This window comes from Schistocerca gregaria, chromosome 2 (genome assembly GCF_023897955.1).
Source record: "Schistocerca gregaria isolate iqSchGreg1 chromosome 2, iqSchGreg1.2, whole genome shotgun sequence".
NCBI classification, from domain to species: Eukaryota; Metazoa; Arthropoda; class Insecta; order Orthoptera; family Acrididae; genus Schistocerca; species Schistocerca gregaria.
The window spans coordinates 224,600,215-224,623,792 of NC_064921.1; the positions used below are offsets into that span (position 1 = coordinate 224,600,215).

General features: G+C 42.9%; 1 protein-coding gene across 1 annotated transcript in view; it reads right to left on the reverse strand.

Annotated features, from left to right (window-relative positions):
* Nucleotides 1-22,696, reverse strand: part of LOC126336737 (uncharacterized) — a 33,805-nt gene extending 11,109 nt beyond the window's left edge. Inside the window, exons 1-3 of the mRNA XM_050000733.1 lie at nucleotides 22,630-22,696; nucleotides 12,182-12,465; nucleotides 1,088-1,228 (exon numbers count right to left, since the gene is read on the reverse strand). Of these exons, the coding sequence (XP_049856690.1) occupies nucleotides 1,088-1,185 (98 nt within the window). The 5' untranslated portion in view covers nucleotides 1,186-1,228; nucleotides 12,182-12,465; nucleotides 22,630-22,696. The remainder of the gene's footprint in view (nucleotides 1-1,087; nucleotides 1,229-12,181; nucleotides 12,466-22,629) is intronic.
* Between the last annotated feature and the right edge of the window lie 882 nt (nucleotides 22,697-23,578).

Genomic DNA, 23,578 nt, shown 5'->3' on the forward strand with positions numbered 1-23,578 from the left:
GAATTAAGCAGAAAACTGAAAAGGAATTAAAGCTCAGTTCGCCGACGACACTGTATTTCTGCCAGAGATGGCAAAGGACTTGGAAGATCAACAGGTTGAAATGGATAGTGTCTGAAAAGAGATGATAAGATAAATATCAACAAAAGTAAAACGGGAATAATGTATTGCAGAATTTAATTCATAGGAAAGCATTTCGAACATTTTACGCATGGGTCAAAATACTTTGTTTCTAGAAGCGCATTTTGACATTTTTTCAGTGATAGATATTGCAAAACTTGTACTGTGGACAGAAAAAAATCTGTAAGACATTTCGACAACCAAGAACTGAAAAACACTGACAGCTGTAACCATTTTGGCATAAAAAATATTATTTTATCCAGTTTGGCCCGTACACTTTGCAATCACAGTAACATTGCTATGTTTTAGGACACAATCTTGTGGTTGGTTGCAGAAGTTCCTATAGTGTAGTAAAAAACTGTCCTTTCTTCATCCGTCGTCAGTCTTGTGAAAGTGCAGCTTAAAGTCCAACTTTAAGATATCACTGTAGGTGTTCGAAATGGTCACCATTAACATCCACACACAAACGATGCCGCCGAACTGCAGCACGAACTACTGACTGCAACGTGTTCAGGTTGATATTTGCACATGAATGTACGATGGATTCTTGAAGTTCATCCAATGTGCGTGGCTTTTGTCGATAAACGACGTCCTTTAGTGTTCCCAACAGGTAAAAGTCCAGAGGAGTTATATACTCACACAGTTTCTAGACGGTTAACCACTCCCCTTTTTTACGGGTATATAGTAAGACACTTGGTTGCCTACGTAGAGCGGTCCTGGTGAGGTGACGCCCATAGGTATGCAACACACCTAACGTATGGGCAACGCGGGTGCGACGTTAACTACTAGGAAAACTACTGCGGTCCACACTTCCTTATGGTAGTCTACGGTAGCCTACGGTAGTTTTACAACTTTACTCGTAGGGGTTACCCTTTCAATCTGAATAGTAGCAGCGCTCTTAAATAACAATGGACAATAAAACCCGCGGAAAGGTCAATGAAGTATAGGAGAAAGTGGAGATGGCAGTTACCCCTGCGGCGTGGCGACGATGCAGAAGAGGTAGGCGAGTGCAGGCACCCTGGCCGGCGGCCCCAGTAGCCATGGCAGGCCCAGCAGGAAGAACAGCATCACCGCGGTGAGGGCGCGCCGCCGCAGCTGCGATGGCCCGTGTCTGCAACAGAGAGGAGCCGCGTCACGTCGCCATCCCAGCCAGCAACCTGCCCATTCGCCGCTGCAACAGCAGATGCAGCAGCAGCACCGCTTCAGTACTTCTGTGAACACTCAATGTGTCTGGGCAAACGGGGTGGTGATGATCGTTGAGACGCCCCTACCTTTCTTGAAATATTACACTTGATTCAATTTGTGTGCAGTCGGTTGTTCCGAAAGGAGGCAACTTATAAACGCATAGCATATGAAGAAACCGTTGGCCTACTACTGCCCTTGGCTTTTCTATAAATAAATACCCCCCGAAAATGGCAACTATTTATGAAAACAATTCTCTGCAGCAAAGCATAATTACCAGGTAGGTTATCAAAATATCGACAACAAAACACTCAACTAAATCCTTTTCATTCACAAATCAAAATTTGATTATTCCACAGAAGTCATGGTTTGTTCACATTCACGAATCTGATGATAAACACAGTAAGGTCGACCAATAAATTACACTATTGGCCATTAAAATTGCTGCACCACGAAGATGACGTGCTACAGACGCGAAATTTTACTCGACAGGAAGGAGATGCTGTGATATGCAAACGATTAGCTTTTCAGAGCATTCACACAAGGTTGGCGCCGGTGGCGACACCTACAACGTGCTGACATGAGGAAAGTTTCCAATCGATTTCTCATACACAAACATCAGCTGACCGGCGTTGTCTGGTGAAACGTTATGCTGCTCGCGTTGGTCGAGATCCAATGACTGTTAGCAGAATATGGAATCGGTGGGTTCAGGAGGGTAATACGGAACGCCGTGCTGGATCCCAACGGATCACTGGCAGTCGAGATGACAGGCACCTTATCTGCATGGCGGTAACGGATCGTGCAGCCACGTCTCGATCCCTGAATCAACAGATGGGGACGTTTGCAAGACAACAACCATCTGCGCTAACAGTTCGACGATGTTTGCAGCAGTATGGACTATCAGCTCGGAGACCATAGTTGCGGTTGCCCTTGACGCTCCATCACAGATAGGAGCGCCTGCGATGGTGTACTCAACGACGAACCTGGGTGCATGAATTGCAAAACGTCATTTTTTCGGATGAATTCAAGTTCTGTTTAAAGCATCATGATGGCCGTATCCGCGTTCGGCGACATTGCGGTGAACGCACATTGGATGTGTGTATTCCTCATCGCCATACTGGCGTATCACCCGGTGTAATGGTACGGGGTGCCATTGGTTACACGTCTCGGTCGCCTCTTGTTCGCATTGACGGCACTTTGAATAGTGGACGTTACATATCAGATGTGTTACAACCCGTGCATCTATCCTTCATTCGATCCCTACGAAACCCTACATTTCAGCAGGATAATGAACGATCGCATGTTGCAGGTCTTGTATGGGTCTTTCTGGATACAGAAAATGTTCGACTGCTGCTCTGGTCAGATCTCTCAGCAATTGAAAACGTCTGGTCAATGGTGGCCGAGCAACTGGCTCGTCACAATACGCCAGTCACTACTGTTGATGAACTGTGGAATCGTGTTGAAGCTGCATGGGCAGCTGTACCTGTACACGCCATCCAGGCTCTGTTTGACTCAATGCCCAGGCGTATCAAGGCCGTTATTACGGTCAGAGGTGGTTGTTCTGGGTACTGATTTCTCAGAATCTATGCACCCAAACTGCGTGAAAATGTAATCACATGTCAGTGCTAGTATAATATATTTGACCAATGAATGCCCGTTTATCATCTGCATTTCATCTTGGTGTAGCAATTTTAATGTCCAGTAATGTATTACTCTTGCCAGTGTTGACACTAAAAGTACGTATTCAACACGGGTCGCTTAAGGCGATGGGACATGCCAGTTCCCCATCCACCAGAAATACCTGTAACAGCGAAAAATGTATTAGACGGTGAATCTCATTAGCTGGTGCATGCTAACCCAAAAAGTACAAGCAGAACTGGTTCTAGAAAAATTTTATACACAAACGACTATCGTGTTGGCGTGGCCCCGTCCCACCCTCTCTCCTCTGCACCCTTGTACACTTCACCCGTGTTATTTTCCACTTCTAACTTCTGGTGTGATGAATACAGGCTAATAACAACAGCAGCAGAAAATGGTATAACGGGAGTAGGATTCGTTATGAACAAGAAAATAAGATAGAGAGTGAATTACTGTGAACAGTTCACTTACAGGGTTCTCCTCATCGAAATCGACAGTAAACAACGCCGACAGCTATAGTTCGGTGAACATGCCGACGTCACAAGTAGAAAATGAAGAAATAGAAAAAAGTATTTGAGGATATTGAACATATAATTCAGTACGTAAAGGGAGATGGAAATCCTTTAGTAAAGGGGGACTGGAATGCAGTTGTAGGGGTAGGAGTAGAAGAAAGGACTGCGGGAGAATGTGGGCTTGGTACTAGGAATGAGATAGGAGAAACATAAATTCCAGCTAGTAATAGAGAATACTCCGTTCAAGACTCACTGGAGGAGGAGGTGTATTGGCAAAAGCCTGGAGATACAGGAAGATATTAGTTATATTACATCGTAGTCAGGTAGAGATTCCTAAATCAGGTATTGGGCTGTAAGGCGTACCCAGGAGCAGATGTAGACTCAGATCACAATGTAGTAGTGATGAAGAGTAGGCTGATGTTTAAGAGACTTGTCAGGCAGAATCAGTTCGAAAAGAAGCGGGTTACGGATGTACTAAGAAATGAATAAATGCGCCTAGGTTCTCTGTGGTTATAGATACCGCGATGGATAATAGTGCAGTAGTTAGTTCAGTGGAAGAGGAATGAGCATGTCAAAAAACTGTAATCACAGCTATTGGAAAGAAAAATAGGTACAAAGGAGTTAACTGCAAAGAAATTATGGCTAACAGAAGAAATACTTCAACTGCTGTATGAAAGAAGTAAGTACAAAAATACTTGGCGAACGAACTGCTTGTTTTTGTGTGATAATTGCCCTTTTTATTTTTGTTTTAGTTTTGTAATACAGTTTCTCTACAATGTTTGTGTTATATCAGTTTTTTTCCACTTCCATTTCTATAGCTATTACTTTGATTATCTAGGGCACATAGCAGACAGAAAAAAATAGTTCATCACTGAAACACACATGCACACATGATCATTAAATACCCACGAAAACAAGCAGATGGTGCACTCTCACTTACAGCAACAAAGTAGCTCAAAGGGTAGGCAACGTGCAAAAGAAACAAAGACTAAAAATAGCCTACTGAACAGCTAACACAGAGGGCAATCAATACAAATACAGACAAAAACAACACATCTGGTACTTCACAACTGACGTTCCAGAAATGCAAATCAATTTATATTGAATAAACAAGTAGAACTTTTGATATCATTCACACAGAAGAGCCTTAGAAAGTAACAGCTGCCATTCTACATTTGCTGGATATCCATGAACACTGGTTTTAAACACTCGGGCATAACAACAGGCACCCCTAAAAACTAATAACTGAAGAAAGCTATAAAATACAAAAAGTCACAATCGAAGGAAACCAAATAATATACGAATACATAGTTTACTGCAACGGAAATCTGTTCTCTGGCCTCAAAAAACTTTAACAACACCAACCTATTGACACAGAATTAATTAATGCTGGGCCTTACTTCGATATTCCCAGTCCTAAAAGTTCTAGATCAGTAACTTTTATACTTTAAGGACTATATGGCTTCTGACGACAGACGGTGAAAGGAAAACAACTGTAATGCAAAATATAGAAAAACAGGAAAAGTACTGCATATGGAAACAAGGTACGTACACAAAACATTATCTGTATGTTCAGATTTGTAAATGCATTCTTAAAAATTCGAATTTACATGTATATGAGTAGTGAAGATCTTTTTCCTGTTGTCTAATAGAAAGAAAATAAAGATCCATTGATGACGCTGAAACAGAACCCATTTTATCACAAGCAGACAAATTAAATTTATTCGGAGACCGCTTGAAATTAACAACACACAGTCTGAAAAATTATGCTTCTTTCGTTGAGATTACACTTATTCAGAACTTGTTACAGATAAGACAGTGAAACAAATGACTCGATCAAGCGCCCGCAAATCACCACATTAGATTCGGAATTACATAAACAATTTACTTTCAGAAATGGCACAAATATGCATAACATTACATTTGAAAGTATCCATAGTCATTTACTAAACACATGGTAGTAATGTAACTGCAATAACAACGTACACCAACGAAAAAAGAAAAAAATTCCAGTACTTGACTTGGTACCTCTATCCGTAAAGCATTACGTCTTCTTAAACTACGTTTAAAATAATTCTGTATTACAAAGAGACTGAAGACCCTGTGGACTCAGATAAAGCACCACCAAGGTAATCGATTGTAATCATTAATTTTTATACATATGCTAACAAACATTATTGAAATTATTCATCCGAGAGGAAATTCCTAATGTCGAAACATAAAATAATAGATTAATTCTCCTGAATTCCAATAACTTCCACTCGACTCTGGTCACAGAATGTTGTTTAGGTACAGCAGTGGCACAATGCCAATGTGTTCGCCGTACGTCATTTTTGACCAAACTGCCTGTCAGTATGCGTGCGAGAGGTGAAATCACTTTCCGAGAACTGGGATCTATTTCTGTTTACAATATCAACTTGACACAAATAACTAAACAAAATTATGAGAAGGCACACGAATTAATTAAAGGGTACGCTTTGGAGTTTAGTTAAATATTAAGCTATTTACGTAACGAGTCATTTATCACTGGAAGATTTCCAGAGTATCTGAAATATGTTGTAGTTAAACCTCTATGTAAGAAAGGCGATAACAAATATCACCAACGCTCTGTGAAATTGTGTGATAATTCCATTGGGCAGAGAAAGGCAAGAAAACGGTTGCTCCTTTTAAGGTGAGTCGATTTGACATTGGTGATTCTCCACATTCATGAACTCCTTTGGGGTTTGACGAAGTTCGTTTAAACGCATTAATCCACAATGATTCACGTAAATGTGCCCGAGAACTGCAAATGTGGTGAACTGTGATCATTCCACCATCGTGCGACATTTGCATGTGTATGGGCTCCTCATGTCCTAGGCCAAAATCACAAAACTCTTCTAGTGGTCTTATGTGCATCTCTGCTTGCTCGTCATCAATTGGCTCTGGAACAACACCGATCATTCCTGTCCTGTACCGTTGCTGGTGACAATAAATGATAACTTTAAGCTAACGTACGGACAAGAAAGGGATGGTTGAGCCCAAACAAAGCAGAAACTTCCCGTACAAAGAGCTGCGCGCAGATAATGTTATACATCTGGTGGAACAGTGAAGGTGTGGTCTCCTACCAAAATTGCTTCCCCGAGATGTACGTACGTGCGAAGATTGTTTTCCTTACTTAAAACATAGATACCTTACTATCTACCGGCCGGAGTGGCCGTGCGGTTCTAGGCGCTACAGTCTGGAGCCGAGGGACCGCTACGGTAGCAGGTTCGAATCCTGCCTCGGGCTTGGATGTGTGTGATGTCCTTAGGTTAGTTAGGTTTAATTAGTTCTAAGTTCTAGGCGACTGATGACCTCAGAAGTTAAGTCGCATAATGCTCAGAGCCATTTAAAACCAAGCCTTACGATCTGTAATTGGCGGAAGAACATAATCAGAAGTTAACACAAGTTATTGGAATTTTGAATCAATTATTACTGAGTAGCTTGAGGATGAAGCTCTCTTTGATCAAGAAGATAGTAGAGATTCAGAGACTGATAGCAGTCAGAAAAACGAGCAGACCCCTCACATCGTCCCAAGTGAAACAAGCAATGAATAATCGAGTAAACCACTGCCAACAATCAGTAGAATACAAATACACAATATCTTGAATATTCCACTTGATACAGTAAGATAGAGAGAAACCAAAAAGGAAAATCCATTCGAAATGAATGGTTTCACGTCCAGGGATGTTTTATATCCATCATTTTCACTGGAAAGACAATTTGACGGTTATACGTTGTACGACACTGATAAGTCTCTGCAGCAAAGCACCATTGTAGATGAAAGACTTAATAACAAGTAAAGGAAGGTTTTATTCTATAATGAATGTAAATCAGGAATTGATTCTCTTTTACCATAACGCATGTACATACGTTTGAAAGGGACAGTCAAGAAGATCGAACATTTGTCTTATGGAAAAATGTATTGGATGTAACAGCAATAAATATCTTTTGCTTAATTTCACAGTAACATACGAACTACACAGAAGCAAGAGTTAATGAAAGCAAAACTTTTCTCACATGTAGAACGCTTTGGAATTTCTCGCCAACAGACGAAGTTTGCGGAAACTAGAAGATCATCGAAATAAGATGCTTCATTGGCCCATGTCGATTAGACCGAAAAGTGATCAATCATTCTGCAAATGCACAAATAATATATGCAAAGAACACGGGGGAGTTATTTGTGCAGAGTGTTACCTTTAATGAGCAAATACTCAGGCGTGGCTCAATGAAGTTGACAGTTCATTATTCTATACAGTAATTTATAATATTGTGTTTCGTATTAGACTAAAATCAAGGTCACAATATCAAAACAAACACTTTCTTACTTATTCTGTGCTACCAACCCCATCAAAATTTCATCATGTTTCCTTTAATACCAGTATTTAGTACACGTTTTAAGGTAATACAGGCACCCATGACTTCAAGGGACAAACAATACCTATTTCCGATCCAGATATTACAGGAGGCAAGGAATATAAAAGCAAAATGATTGGTATACTTCGCTTAATTTCATTCCATAATATCGTAATTTTTTGGGATAATTCATAGAGCAGTCCGAGTCTAAAAGCGTGGAATATAAAATACCAGCTGTGTATACCCAAGAACGTCATGTAGAGGCCTGTTGAAGAAACTGGGGTTACTAACTGCTGCTTCCCAGTGTGTTTATGCCCTAGTGAAATTTCTCGTAAATAATACGGAGCGTCCCAGAAATGGTGAGACAAACTGCGGGAGGTTGCAGAGGGTATCTTGGGGAACAAATCGAAAGCAGGAACATGTGACTGGAAACGCCACACAACGACGCTACAGGGAGTTTGACTTATAGGCGCGAGCACCTGCTACGAGGCCACACTTTCGGCAGCAAACGTGATTTTGCACGCTGCTGGATCGTAGGCGGAACGTCTTGCAGTGCTGTTTGTTTATCAGTGATCTACCGTATTGCAGGCATGTGGACTGTTATATTTTATTCACTGTTCCAAACATTCCCAAACATTTTCTATCGGAGCGAACTAAGTAATTTAACACGCCTGTCAAGGTGCAATTCTGTATCCTAATGTTCGTCAAAGCAAGAACGAAAGTATGCAGCTCTGTGAAAATGGCTGTTGTCGCCTTGGAAGATCCCATTTTCAGCACACTCGTCATAAGAGAGCGAAGGATATATTCGTAAATTGTTATTTCTCACTGTCATAAATAACTACCAAAAATATTTGTTACCGAACAATAACGATTATCGGAATAACTTACACCGAAAAGTAATACATTAGCACATCTCTGCTCATCATCAAGATGTAGGAAAAAGGTAACAATTGGTCACTGACAATCTTGACGTAAACATCCTGATTCATTGAAGAATTTTCTGAGGATATCAGCTGAGTCGTGATGTTGTTTCTTTGCAATGTTTCGACGCTTTACTACCCGGAACCATCAGTTCACGTGAAGATAATGAGTAAGAAACTCATCGAAACGTTTTGAAAACATGACGTCACGACTCGGCCGATAAACCGAGAAGATTTCATCAGTGAAATACACCGCGAAAGTCTGCATTTCGATATCCTGGTTGACGTTTACGGTAATTTGAATGATTCGGCCAAAGTCATGGTATGGGATACACCCATAAAAGCAAAAATTATCATTTGTGGTCTGAAGCATGTGCTCCAAACACTGTAGGATAACCGTCTTATTGGGCTGTAGGTTGCATCATTTGAAAAGAGAAAAAAATCGTCAGACCACACTACATGTATACAGCCAATTTTCTGCGTTACGCTGTCCAAGCGTGCAGTTCCATGTGCTACTATGATCAATGGCCCTTACGAAGTATCGATGTCCTTATTTCCACTGAATACAGTGGACTTCACAATGTATTGCGAATACGTATAAAGAAGGATCCTTTATCGTATGATTATATGATAGCGAAACTAACACTGGTAGCATTTACTTCTGTAAAATATCTGGGAGTATGCGTACCGAACGATTTGAAGTGGAATGATCATATAAAATTAACTGTTCGTAATGCGGGTGCCAGGTTGAGATTCATTGGGAGAGTCCTTAGAAAGTGTAGTCCATGAACAAAGGAGGTGGCTTTGTAAGGTGTCAGGCAAATCCAACACCTTCCATGAAAACCCTGACATAATAAGCAAATCTACTAGTATGTCACATAACTCCGAATAAATCGTGACATTAAATTAACCAAAGTAATACAAGTAACGAGTGAGCAAATGGAATACCACAGACTAACACAAGAATGCCTAAATGCATGTAGTACCTTCCCACCGTGAGGCAGACGCAGTTCCGAGGGGAGAAACGAGGACAGAAGCCGAGAGCAGAACCGTGTTGAGCTAGAAGGCCCTACGATAAGGGACGGACGGGCCAGCCTACCTGTACAACTACCACCCGCACGTTTTAGCGTGAGACTTTTTCGCGTCTCATGTACGTCAAGGACCACCCCCAGCCCATGTTAAAAGCTAGAGCCCTCCAGAAAAGCAGTATAGATCTTACGATAACACAAAAAGGGCCACTACCACCCGCAAGTTTTAACGTGAGACTTTTTCGCGTGTCTGTTACATTAGGACAATCCTCCAACCCATGTTAGAAGATAGAGCCCTCCAGAAGAACAGTATAGATCTCACGATAACGCTAAAAGGACCACACCAGCTGCAGGTTTTAGCGTGAGACTTTTTAGCGTCTCTGTTACGTTGCAAACTTTAAAAAACATTGCCCCACCACGAAAAGTATAACGTTTCTCACTTGATAGACAGAATTTTTGTAGGCGGAGCTTAAGGTTAACATTGAGACCCTGATTGGTCAGATGAAAACATAGCCAGATAGTTTTTTTAAACAAACTTCGGTAAATTGTAGTAAGGAGAAGTTAGAGAGAGTTGGTTCCGAGACGGCGAGCTGGATGGCTGCTGCGCCGGCCGCTGCCGCCCTGACGCTGCTTAAACACCGACAAGGTAATGAACGCACGCGATGCCGCATTTTTGAGCGTATAAGGCTTCACTCATAACTGCAGAAGACTCATCTGTTACACCCCTTTTTTGCGTGATACTAGTGTCGATCGTTAATTAAAACTCATGGTGTTCACATTTGCCACTTGAAGTAAAAATCTGAAACGCGATAATTTTTCTGTTATATAGTTATTGAGAAGCCATATCAGCCACTGTAATTTACAAGTTAGATAAGTAATTAAAGGTAATTGAGGGTCACTGTAGACCATTTTGATAGTTTTCTCTTTTGTGAAACTTAAATTAAACCTAGATTATAGATGTGATATGGCATAGGTCATCCTTCGATCGATTGTAGAACTTGGAAACCCATTCAGGGAATATTCATTCACATTTTTGTTGAACGCTGTTGCTTTTTACCATCCTGTATTAAAACATTTCGTTTTATCAATAGTGCAATTTATAAATGATGTTTTGTGAGTAGAATAAAATTTCCAATGGTAAACTTAACTGCTTTTTCGACGTTATTTTACCAGCTAACTAAAAATAGGAAAGCCTTGAACCCTTTCCACTATATTTAGTTAGTATTAAGATTCTTTTACAGGGAGTGCAGTGGAGCTGACGCTGAGATCATTTAGTATTTGGTTATATCATCGCTAGTCTCACTGAACTCTTCTGAATTCTACATGTCATGTGTGGTCTGGCGTCTCCTTACCAGCAACAGGTCCCAGGTTCAAACTAGTCAATTCCCTAAAAAACACTCTCAGAGCGTCGTTGCGCGAAAGTGGTAGAGAGACACGATATAGAACAATCAGACACCACCATGAATGTTTAGAGCTTACAAAACACTCGTTCGGCCTACACTTGAGTATCGCTCATCAGTGTGGTATCCATACCAGGTCGGATTGACGGAGGAGGTAGAGAAGATCCAAAGAAGAGCGGCGCGTTCCGTCACAGGGTTATTTGGTAAGCGTGATAGCGTTACGGAGATGTTTAACAAACTCAAGTGGCAGACTCTGCAAGAGAGGGGCTTTGCGTCGCGGTGTAGCTTGCTGTCCAGGTATCGAGAGGGTGCGTTTCTGGATGTGGTATCGAATATATTGCTTCCCCCTACCAATACCTCCCAAGGAGATCACGAATGTAAAATTAGAGAGATTCGAGCGCGTACGGAGGCTTTCCGGCAGTCGTTCTTCCCGCGAACCATACACGACTGGAACAGGAGAGGGAGGTAATGACAATGGCACGTAAAGTGCCCTCCGCCAAACACCGTTGGGTGGCTTGCGGTTTATAAATGTAGATGTAGATGTAGAATATTCACTCGGAAAATGGCGGAGGCTGGACTTGCATTCACCGACAGCAGCAGTTTCTGCCGAGTCTGAAATCAGTTCTCATTGACAACTCTTGCTGCTCGTCTTCTGTCTGGTAGGATGGGACCTTTATACATCCACTGTTCTTATTGCCTGTAACGTGACTGTGCGTAGTATACCATTCCATGTAATCAGGTTGACCAGTGCGCATCGGTACACCAAGAAATCAAACAATTTGACTTATGGTTTGGTCATGGGGACTTCTTCACATAATAGCTCGTTTTTATAGTTCTAATCGTCTCCCCTTTGACCCATCTTAATCCAATGCCATGTGCATTTCACACCATTGCCACGTCCTACGCCAGTAGAACCAGCTGTATGGTGCTACGAAACGACCAGTGCGCTCGTTTAATAGGTTGACTAATATCCGGTCTGTGAGTTCGTATCTTTTACAAGTGCGGAATACCTGGTAACGACGACGCCGCTTCCACAGCTGCAAGCCGGGAAGAGCACTGTGAACAGCAGGTAGAGGAAGATTGCGGCGTTGACTACGACGCAGACAGCGGATGGCAGCAGGACAGAGGCGTAGAAGGCGGCACCTTGCGGGTAGCACAGGAAGTCTGAAGCGCTGTCCTGACGTAGCGGGTAGCCCGCCGTGGGTCCCGAGGCAGCCAACAGCACCCCCACCGGCAACAGCGGCGACAACCACGAACACGCCGAACACACCAGCACGACGTGCGGGACCCGTGCCTGCACACATGACACAACACACTTCAATGCGTTGTTGTAATTATTTAACACAGGTAATCATTTACTTCTCAATATCGCCTCGAAAAAATAATGTTACGTAATTAATTTACTGTTTAAATGTCTACAGACCTGATATAAATTGAAATTCCTGTTCCACAGTACCATACAAATGGGTGGAGAAGTCAAAACAAACGTTACAGCAAATTGATAAACTGGAGGGTTCTAGGGTAATTTGTTTTAAACGAAAACAATCAGTACTGGGTTAGCTGAAGCGTACAGCAGCGACACAGAATCGTATGACGTGTTGGTTGGCCGGGAGGGATGGCGAGGGGGGCGCAAAAGTTTCCAAAGTGGTCAAACAAATCTAAATTGTTGCGACTTTCTTCCGGCCGTAACTGTGGATTCTTTGATTGCTCTGGAAGAAGGCTGTGGATCACAACATCTGATGTAAGGATATATTATTATTATTGAACATCAGAAGGGGAAGGGAAAGCAACATATACTTGCCTGGCTCCCTTTCCAGTGCCGCGTACCTTTGTGGAATAGCGAGGCTTTGTGCGAGTGATGTGCGATTTGAGAAGTAAAGTTTGGCTCTGAGCTCTATGGGACTTAACGTCTAAGGTCATCAGTCCCCTAGAACTTAGAACTACATAAACGTAACTAAGGACATCACACACATCCATGCCTGAAGGAGGATTCGAACCTGCGACCGTAGCACTCACGCGGTTCCAGACTGCAGCGCCTAGAACCTTTCGGCCACCCCGGCCGGCCAGAAGTAAAGTTTGCTGAGAAATTCCCGGACGCCACTCGCACTGAAAATGTACTTCAGCGCCAGTTTAAGACCGAGTTTGAAGAATATTGCAAGGGGGGGGGGGGGGAGAAATAAGTAGTATGTTAACTGTTCTGTACACAATGACACGTCGGACACGGCTGGCTTTGTGAAAAAACTTGGCACATAGAAAGTATATGATTAAGGTTCTCCAGCAACGAAAGCAAACACATATTTAGAGTAATTGACACTATCATTACGAGCTCGGATTTAAAACACATGTAACATGTTAACACTTAAATCAGTACCCATGACAGAGTCTGAGAGGTTTGAAAAGTTTAGAAATCGTGTAGAAATGTTAATTCATTAACCAATCTGCGTTTCTCACGCATGCTAGTCTCACATGCAACAAAATAACGGTATATCTCTGTAGACTTAAACAAATTACGAATCTTATAATGACGCCTATGTAATGGTTAAATGGTAATCAACAAAAGCAAAACGAAGATAATGGAATCTAGTCGAATTAAGTCGGATGATGCTGAGGGAATTAGATTAGGAAATGAGACCCTTACAGAAGTAAAGGAATTTTGCTATTTGGGGAGCAAAACAACTGATGATGGTCGAAGTAGAGCGGATATAAAATGTAGACTAGCAATGGCAAGGAAAGCGTTTCTGAAGAAGAGAAATTTATTAACATCGAGTATAGATTTAAGTGTCAGGAAATCGTTTCTGAAAATATTTGTATGGAGTGTAGGCATGTATGGATATGAAACATGGGCGATAAAAATTTTGGACAAGAAGAGAATAGAAGCTTTTGAAATGTGGTGTTACAGAAGAATGCTGAAGATTAGATGGATAGATCACATAACTAATATGGAGGTATTGAATAGGATTAGGGAGAAGAGAAGTTTGTGGCACAACTTGACTAGAAGAAGGGATCGGTTGGTAGGACATGTTCTGAGGCATCAAGGGATCACCAATTTAGTACTAGAGGGCAGCATGGAGGGTAAAAATCGTAGAGGGAGACCAAGAGATGAATACACTAAGCAGATTCAGAAGGATGTAGGTTGCAGTAGGTACTGAGAGATGAAGAAACTTGCACAGGATAGAGTAGCATGGAGAGATGCACCAAACCAGTCTCTGGACTGAAGTCCACAACAACAACAACAACAACAATGTAATGGTGCGTCCGTATTAAACAGGAGATAAAAAGAGAGTGATGTCGTCCGGCAGTGGACGATGGGTTGTGCGCAAGTTTTTCGTAATATTCTAATGTCTTCAGAGTCTGTCTTTAATATCGGTGTTTTTACATGCGCGCTGAAGTAGTCTATAGTTTCTTAGGCGCGTCAGTGGCGCTGGATTCATTTCTCCTTGTAAATCGTCAAAGTACATCATTACAATGCGTAGTTAAATATTAAAAATTGGCAAATAAATGGCTCGTGGCCTCTTTCATTACTCAAATCAGTGTTTTATGTGACGAGATGTAGCGGTGTGAAAATACAACATCTCAAGGCTCGTCAAAGTAGAGCACATGAAATATTAGTTCACTTTATTACATTAATGAATAACAAGTTTTCTTAACTTTGACACACTTCTTTGCCATAGGAGCATATGGATAATTTACTACCATCGCTGACTAGCCAAGCATCGATTTATGCACTTACAAACTGTTCTCTTGCTCTATGGGTACAATGTTCAACCTTTTGCTAAAGTGCATATTCATCAGAAAGTTTAACATCTCGTTGACCTTACACTACGATGTTCACTCCTCATGACGTCACGAACTACGCAGAGCGCTCCCACGCTTGGTCCTGTATTGATTTCTGGCTCTGCTGTGCTGAGAGAGGAGACAAGCGGTAGCGCATTGCTGAAGATCATTGTGGACAGAAAAGTGTAGAGAAGGCCTTTATGTGGAAGAGGATTTCACCGGCTAATAATGAGGGTGAACAAAGAAAGCAGACACAGGAATTGCTATCACGTTATTAATTAACATCCTGAAAAAGGAAAGAAATGGTGGCGATGAAAATGATGACAGATGAAGTTTCCACGATATAAAAATGTTATTTAGAAAACGGAATACATTACTGTCTAATGCAGTCTGATGTATGAACTGTTTTTCTCGTCTGAAAAAAAAAAATTTGTTACTCTCACTCATGGTATTTTTTGTTGACAACAGTAGTGCCCTCTAGACTATTTGCACTGAAGGCTACGTTCAGTACTGTTTTGTTTTGTCACATTTCATGGTGTTGTTTCTTTCCTGGCAGTCTTAATTATTTATTAATAGTGACTGCAGTGTGAATAGATATACGGATGAAAAACTGGTCGATATGTATGTTGTGTATAGGTCCACTAATGCAATGGAATAGCAGCACGAAGACACTTTGCTGAACTGACCCCATATCATCGGCAGCCGCATCACGGGTTCTTTTGCGGTGAGGGTTGTGTATTGCTCTGCGTTTTGTTTTCTACGTTTTTTGGTTTGATATTATAGGTTATTTTGCTGTTGTTGACGTATTATTAAGAAACAAAGGTAGTTGGTTCAACCAACGGAATAAGTCACAATTACATTATAGCCTTTCAACGACGCACTGGGCCCTCAAACCAGAATCGGAGGGTACTTTGTGCACCACTGTCCCTTCCCCCTTTCCTTTTCCAGTTACGAATGGTGTGCGGGAAGAAAAACTGACAGTAAGCCTCCGCGTGATCTCCAGTTACTATAATTTTACATTCATGGACTTTTCGCGAGAGATATACGAAGGAAGATGGAATATATTGGTTGGCGTTCTACAAAACTTACGTTCGTTCTCAGAACTTCCTATTTATTTCATTCCTAAGTGATTTATACCGCTGTATCCCTATCTTTCCCAAAACATTTTTATATTTCCTACTGTCAACTGAAGTATTTCTTCTGTTACGTGAGATTTCTTCTCAGTAAGCTTCCTCTTACCTATGTTTGTCTGTCCGACACTTGCGATTGCTCTTTTTAGAATTGTCCATCCCCGTTCAACTCAGCTGCCTACTGTGATATTCCTTATCTTAGTAGCCATGTATTTAGTCGACATCAAATACATCTCACCATTCCTCAGTACTTCGGTACTTCCACACTGATTCTTCCACGCGAGTCTCTGAAACTTCACCTCTTCACTACTAAATTATGGTCTGATTCCATGTATGCCCCTGGGTACACCTTATAATCCAGTATCTATCCAATCATGGTGAGATACAGCTGTAATCTTCGAATGTCTCCGGGACTGTACTGAGTGTACCTCGTCATCTGTAACAACTGAAATATGGATTGCTTCGTTGATCAAGATTTGCACAATATGCACCTCATGTCTGAGTGTACCTCGTCCTTTTGTGATAAATGAGATATAGGTAGTTTGGTTGATCAAGATTTGGCCAATATGCACGTTGTGTAAACGTTCATTGAATGCAGTGGAAGAATGACGCAATGCTGCACAGTATCCCGCAGTAACAGCAGCCCCATCACAGTAGGGCAGCGGCTGAAACACCGAAAGCCGGGACTGTATCCCAGCCAACAGAAACCAGGCCACAGATACCAGTCAGTGACCTACCAGCTCAGCAACATCACCAGACAAGGCTTCCTCAGACAATGCTTCAGTGTGAGGGACTCCACATCAGGCCACCATCCCTGCTCCATATATATCGAAGTGAGCTGTTCAACCGTCAGCACGTGGGAACGGGATTTCAACCCTCAGGATCAGCCCGTCGTGAGGTCATCGCAACTGAGCCGTCCGATGACTCACAGCCTGTGGCGGTCGTCGCTGCATCTATGACACTGCATCCGCCAGGCCACAAACCAACGATCTTTGCCTAAATGTCCAACCTGGGCACAGGGACGTCGCCTCGATCCTGCACCACCACCCAGCAGCCGCAGCAGCCCGGCCGCAGTTACCGTACACGGGGAATACCTTCATTGAGACGCCACTACAGGTGTGCTGGGATCCGAGTATCACTCCCGCCATCTGCAGCCTGTGTTTCACATGTGGTGAGCCGCGTCTGCTCAGGGTCATCAATAACGTTTTCTATCAACTGACTGGCTGCCTATCTCACCCACTCCATCGCCAACTCCAGAAGAGAACCAGTCGCCCACTCCTTACCCTGCATTAAACCCCGTTATAATATTGTCTGAGGGTTATTGCATTAATTTTTTACTTTGTATGTTTTGGTATCTCCTTGTTACTAAATGAAATAGTGACGAAACATGCTGCCCTTTTCGATCTTCTGTATTTCCTCTATGTATCCTATCGTACACGGGCCCCAGACTGACGGTAATTATCCGACTATCAATCAGACGAGTATTTTGTTAGTTACCTAGTTGTCCTCGGAACTGCTTGCCGTGATCAGCTGTCACAGTTTCTCAGAAATATCTTCATACAACCTCCGAAATTTTGTTGGCGGAGTTCGAGTTCCTCTTCTGCAGCAATCAGTAGATCACTCGTGAACTCTGTACTAGTAAACTGTCATCATAAATTAATTAATTTTTAATGATTAGACTTATTAGTTACAAATCTCACATTATTTGGTACTTTCCACTTCTAACATTGAGTATAACTACAACCACTGTAACTGTGGTTGATGTCATTATTATGAGTATCTACTATTAATGACTTCCAGCACTGACTACAATCAGTTTCTGTCGTTTGACGATATTTTGGGATTTATTATGAAACATATCACTACGATTTCCAGGTCTTACACACACTCTCTCTCTCTCTCTCTCGCTATGATGAAATCAAAGCTCTTTCACACATCTAAGGCCAACAGTGATAATTCTTCCAGTTACTTGTAATAATAACTTAAGGTACATTATGTGTAAATAGCTTTCAGTATAATTGCGTCTCTCCCCTGTTAACATCTGTGTTATATCCACTTTTATGACTTTCACTGGACCTCGCGATTCACGCCCATACATCGGTGTCACATTCGACATATGCCTCGATGTTCATTCTAACAAAACCTTTCTTCAACCAGGCTGTATGGCGTTTCAGAGGTAACTTCTGGCGTAGGACAGAGAGCAGTGCATAACACATTGGCTGTGGTGAGTGGCAGGCTAATGTGCACCTAATCTGACTGATGTTTATTCGGTTCAGATGTACTGCAGTGTGCGAGAGAAAGAGAGCATAGCTTGGTGGAAGATACCGAAGATGATCAATACCACCTGTGCTCATGACACAGCCCCCTGTGCGGCTTCATTAACCATACATTGAAAGTGTGAGAATAAAGTAATGAGGCTGATTTTCTTTGCAAAATGTGGCAACCCTGCAGGCTTGCATAGACACAATATCTTTGTCCTTGGTCTGTAAGCTGCTTCTAGTCCAAGCGGCACATCGATGCAACTGCTCAGTCGTGAGTTGTGCTGTAATAAGTTAATACGTGTTTGTGCTCTCGCCACGGAAATGGACCAGCATAATATTTCTCAGCGGTATGCTATTTCTTTTTGCGTTGAATTGGGTGAAAACGCGACGACGACAACTTACGGTAAGCTTCAGGAAGCTTTTGGAGAGGAGGTTATCTCAAGAGCTAAAGTTTTTGTTGGTATAAAATGTTTAGTGAAGGCAGAACGATTGTCAAAGTCAAAAGTGAAATCCATGCTTGTGTGCTTCTTTCATTCGAAGGGAATTGTTTATAAAGAGTGGGTGCCTCCTGGACAAACACTGCAGATTATTGGATTCTGCTTCAAGATAATGTGTCATCCCATACTGCTCTGGCAGTACAGCAATTTTTAACCTTAAAACAAATTTCAGTACTACCACAGTCACCTTATTTCCAGATATCGCTCTGTGCGACTTTTTTCTATTTTCAAGAGTCAAAACGACGGTCAAGGGACACCATTTTCAAACAACACAAGTAATCCAAAATACTGTGACGAGGGTCTTGGAGGGTATTACAGAAGATGAGTTCCAGAAATGTTACCATCAATGGCAGAAGCGCGGAGAAAGTGCGCGCAATCAGAAGGGCACTATTTTGAGGGAGACAACACTAAACTTGACTTATACAATAATAAATATATCTGAGACTCCAGAATGTCGTTTAGCAATGATTCTGTGGAACACTGTTTTCATCTTGAATAGTAAGAGTTTTAGCTTGTCGAACTGAATCACGGCAGTATTCCATATTCTAACTGTGGATAACTGATTTATACAATAACTGGTAGTCTGCAAAACGCACTCCAGTCTCAGGAAATTTTGACGAAGTAATAAGGAATCGGGTCATATAGATGTAGGAATACTTAGGTACATGCTTATCAAAATTTAAATCTTTATGTACTTAAGATTTCTATTTCTGTTTGTTAACAATTACATATTACATTTACATATTACTGATCTTCATTCCACATGGAATAATAATCATAAAACTAAAAAAAGTTAGTTACATTTATTTAATTAACTAAAAACATTACTGTGTGACGTATTTTCACTACAGCTATACTGCTGGCTTTTGCTGACACTACAACAGTAAACATTACTCAAATGACGTTCTTGTAGCCAGAAATTTCAGTTACTCATCACCTACTCTCTGCTGCTATTTCTTCTCTAATTACCATGTTTTGTTTCTCTATTCTGTCCTGAGAAATCGTTAACAATTTTTCATGAGCTACAAGAGACATCGTATTTAATTTAACAAATTTGCTATAGCATGTCGTTTTTTTCTCAGACATTCACTTTCGTATTTTTTTAATGTCATAGCTAAAAAAATAGCGAGAAATGCTTCCCCGTTCTTAGACGTCTTGGCTTCTTCAACTCGCGTTTGCAAATGACAATACTAAAATACGTATTGGGGAAGCGATGGTCGCTTTTATAACTTAGGTGACAAACGTCATGAGATAGCTCCGAATATCGTGTCCGACACCCTTTTTCCTGGCGTAGTGTAGCATTTGCACGTGGTATGGACTCAAGAAGTCATTGGAAGTCCCCTGCAGAAATATTGACCCATCCTGCCTCTATAATCATCCATAATTGCGAAAGTGTTACGAGTGCAGGATTTTGCGAAAGATCCGACCCCTCGAATACGTTCCATAAATGTTCTATGGGACTCATGTAGGGTGATCTAGGTGGTCAAATCATTTTCTCCAGTTGTCGATAATGTTCCTCAATTCAATCGCGAAAAATTGCGACCTGGTGGAATGACACCGTTTTTTGTGAGCAAGAAGTCCATGAATGGCTGCAAATGGGCTCCAAGTAGCCAAACATAAACATTTTCAATGATCGGTTCAGTTGTACAATTCATGTAAATACAGCCCACACCATTATGGAGCCACCAGCAGCTTGCTCAGTGCATTGTTGAGAACTGGGTCCGTGGCTTCGTGAGGTCTACACCAGAGAAGAACCCTACCATCAGCTCATACAAACTGAAATCGGGACTCATCCAACCAGGCCACGGTTTTCCAGTCGTTTAGGACCCAACTGATATGGTTGCGGGCCCAGGGCAGGAGCTGCTGGCGATGTCGTACTGTTAGCTAAGGTACTCGTGTCGGTCTTCTGCTGCCATAGCCCATTAATGCAAAATTTTACCGCACACTCCTAACGGATACCTTAGTCGTAAATCTCACATAGATTCTTTTGGTTATTTCACGAAGTACTACCTGTCTGTTGACACTGACAACTCTACGCGTACATCGCTGCCCTGGGTAGGTAAATGAAATCAATCGACCACTGCGTTGCCTATGGCGTGAGGCAATGCTTGAAATTTGGAAATCTCAGCATAGTCTTGACACTGTGGGTCTAGGAATATCGTATTCCCTAACGACTTCCGAAATAGAATTTCCCATGTATCTAGCTCCAACTAACATTCCATGTTCAAAGTCTTAATACCCGTCATGTGGCCGTAATGAGGTTGAAAAGTTTTCCACGTGAATCAATTGAGTACAAATTACAGTTACGCCGATGTACTGCCCTCCCAGGCAGTTGACGGTTCGAGCGCTGACATCACAGTTACAGATTTTCTACGGAAAACAGTTATGTTGGCCGCTGATGCAGCATATATATGGATCGTGATAACTCCTTAAGCTCAAATAAGGACTGAAGATGGAGCATTGAAGCGCTGAAACTGGTAGCTACACGATAAATACACTACTAGCCATTAAAATTGCTACACCACGAAGATGTGCTACAGACGCGAAATTTAACCAACAGGAAGAAAAGAAGATGCTGCGATATGCAAATGATTAGCTTTTCAGAGCATTCACACGAGGTTGGCAACCGTGGCGAGACCTACAACGTGCTGACATGACGAAAGTTTCCAACCGATTTCTCATACAGTAACAGCAGTTGACCTGCGTTGCCTGGTGAAACGTTGTTGTGATGCCTCGTGTAAGGAAGAGAAATGCGTACCATCACGTTTACGACTCTGATAAAGGTCGGATTGTGGCCTATCGCGATTGCGGTTTATCGTATCGCGACATTGCTGCTCGCGTTGGTCGAGATTCAATGACTGTTAGCAGAATATGGAATCGGTGGTGAACGCACAATGGAAACGTGTATTCGTCATCGCCATACTGGCGTATCACCCGGCGAGATGGTATGGGGTGCCATTGGTTACACGTCTCGGTCACCTCTTGTTCGCATTGACGGCAATTTGAATAGTGGACGTTACATATCAGATGTGTTACAACCCGTGGATCTACCCTTCATTCGATCCCTACGAAACCCTACATTTCAGCAGGATAATGAACGACCGCATGTTGCAGGTCCTGTACGGGTATTTCTGGATACAGAAAATGTTCGACTGCTGCCCTGGCCAGCACATTCTCCAGATCTCTCAGCAATTGAAAACATCTGGTCAATGGTAGCCGAGCAACTGGCTCGCCACAATACGCCAGTCACTACTGTTGATGAACTGTGGTATCGTGTTGAAGTTGCATGGGCAGCTGTACCTGTACACGCCATTCAAGCTCTGTTTGACTCAATGCCCAGGCGTATCAAGGCCGTTATTACGGCCAGAGGTGGTTGTTCTGGGTACTGATTTCTCAGAATCTATGCACCCAAGCTACGTGAAAATATAATCACATGTCAGTGCTAGTATAATATATTTGACCAATGAATGCCCGTTTATCATCTGCATTTCTTCTCGGTGTAGCAACTTTAATGGCCGGTTGTGTAAGATCGTAAGAACGGCTGTATGCGTTTCATTTTGTTTTTTACAGTAGTGTATAGCTGTGGTCCCCATAACCTCCAGTCAAAGGGAGGGACATAGATAAACACTGTAGTTGATGGAGGAGTCGGGAAAGATGCGAATGCGTCAGCTCGAAAGCAGAGGTTTGCGGGGATCACCTGCTCGATGGAGGCCTTCCACTGGCTGGCCTGAGCTACCCGGGGCCGCAAACCCCCGGCTAACCCTGTCGTCGGCCCGTGTCTGGCCGGCCTACCTACCTGCGCGCCGGCGACAGTGCTGAGGCGCAGCAGCTGCAGCACGGCGGCCGCCGTGGTCCAGGCGGCGGCGGCGAGCAGCGCGTAGTGCAGCGCCGCCCCCAGCGCGACGCAGCCGGCGGAGGCGCGCGGCTGCCACCAGCCCTGGCCGCCCAACGTCACCAGCGCGAACAGCAGGTCGCGCGCCGCCACCGCGCCGCCCAGCTGCAGCAGCACACGGGACCTGGCAACACGCCACCCGGCAGCCGTGAAGCCCCAACACCACGAGTGTCGCCTCAACGGTCAGAAGAGGCGTGCATCTCGTTCTACAGTCAGAACCACAACTCCGCCGACAAAACTGAAAGAGGGATATGTGTCTGAAGCACACAATTACGCACCACAACATTTATTACGAGGAACACTTCATAAATGTACACCTACATACATACTCCGCAATACACCATACGGTGCGTGGCGGAGGGTACCTCGTACCACAACTAGCATCTTCTCTCCCTGTTCCACTCCCAAACAGAACGAGGGAAAAATGACTGCCTGTATGCCTCTGTACGAGCCCTATTCTCTCTTATACACTCCTGGAAATTGAAATAAGAACACCGTGAATTCATTGTCCCAGGAAGGGGTCAGATACATCACATGATCACACTGACAGAACCACAGGCACATAGACACAGGCAACAGAGCATGCACAATGTCGGCACTAGTACAGTGTATATCCACCTTTCGCAGCAATGCAGGCTGCTATTCTCCCATGGAGACGATCGTAGAGATGCTGGATGTAGTCCTGTGGAACGGCTTGCCATGCCATTTCCACCTGGCGCCTCAGTTGGACCAGCGTTCGTGCTGGACGTGCAGACCGCATGAGACGACGCTTCATCCAGTCCCAAACATGGTCAATGGGGGACAGATCCGGAGATCTTGCTGGCCAGGGTACGTTGGGTGGCACGGGATACAT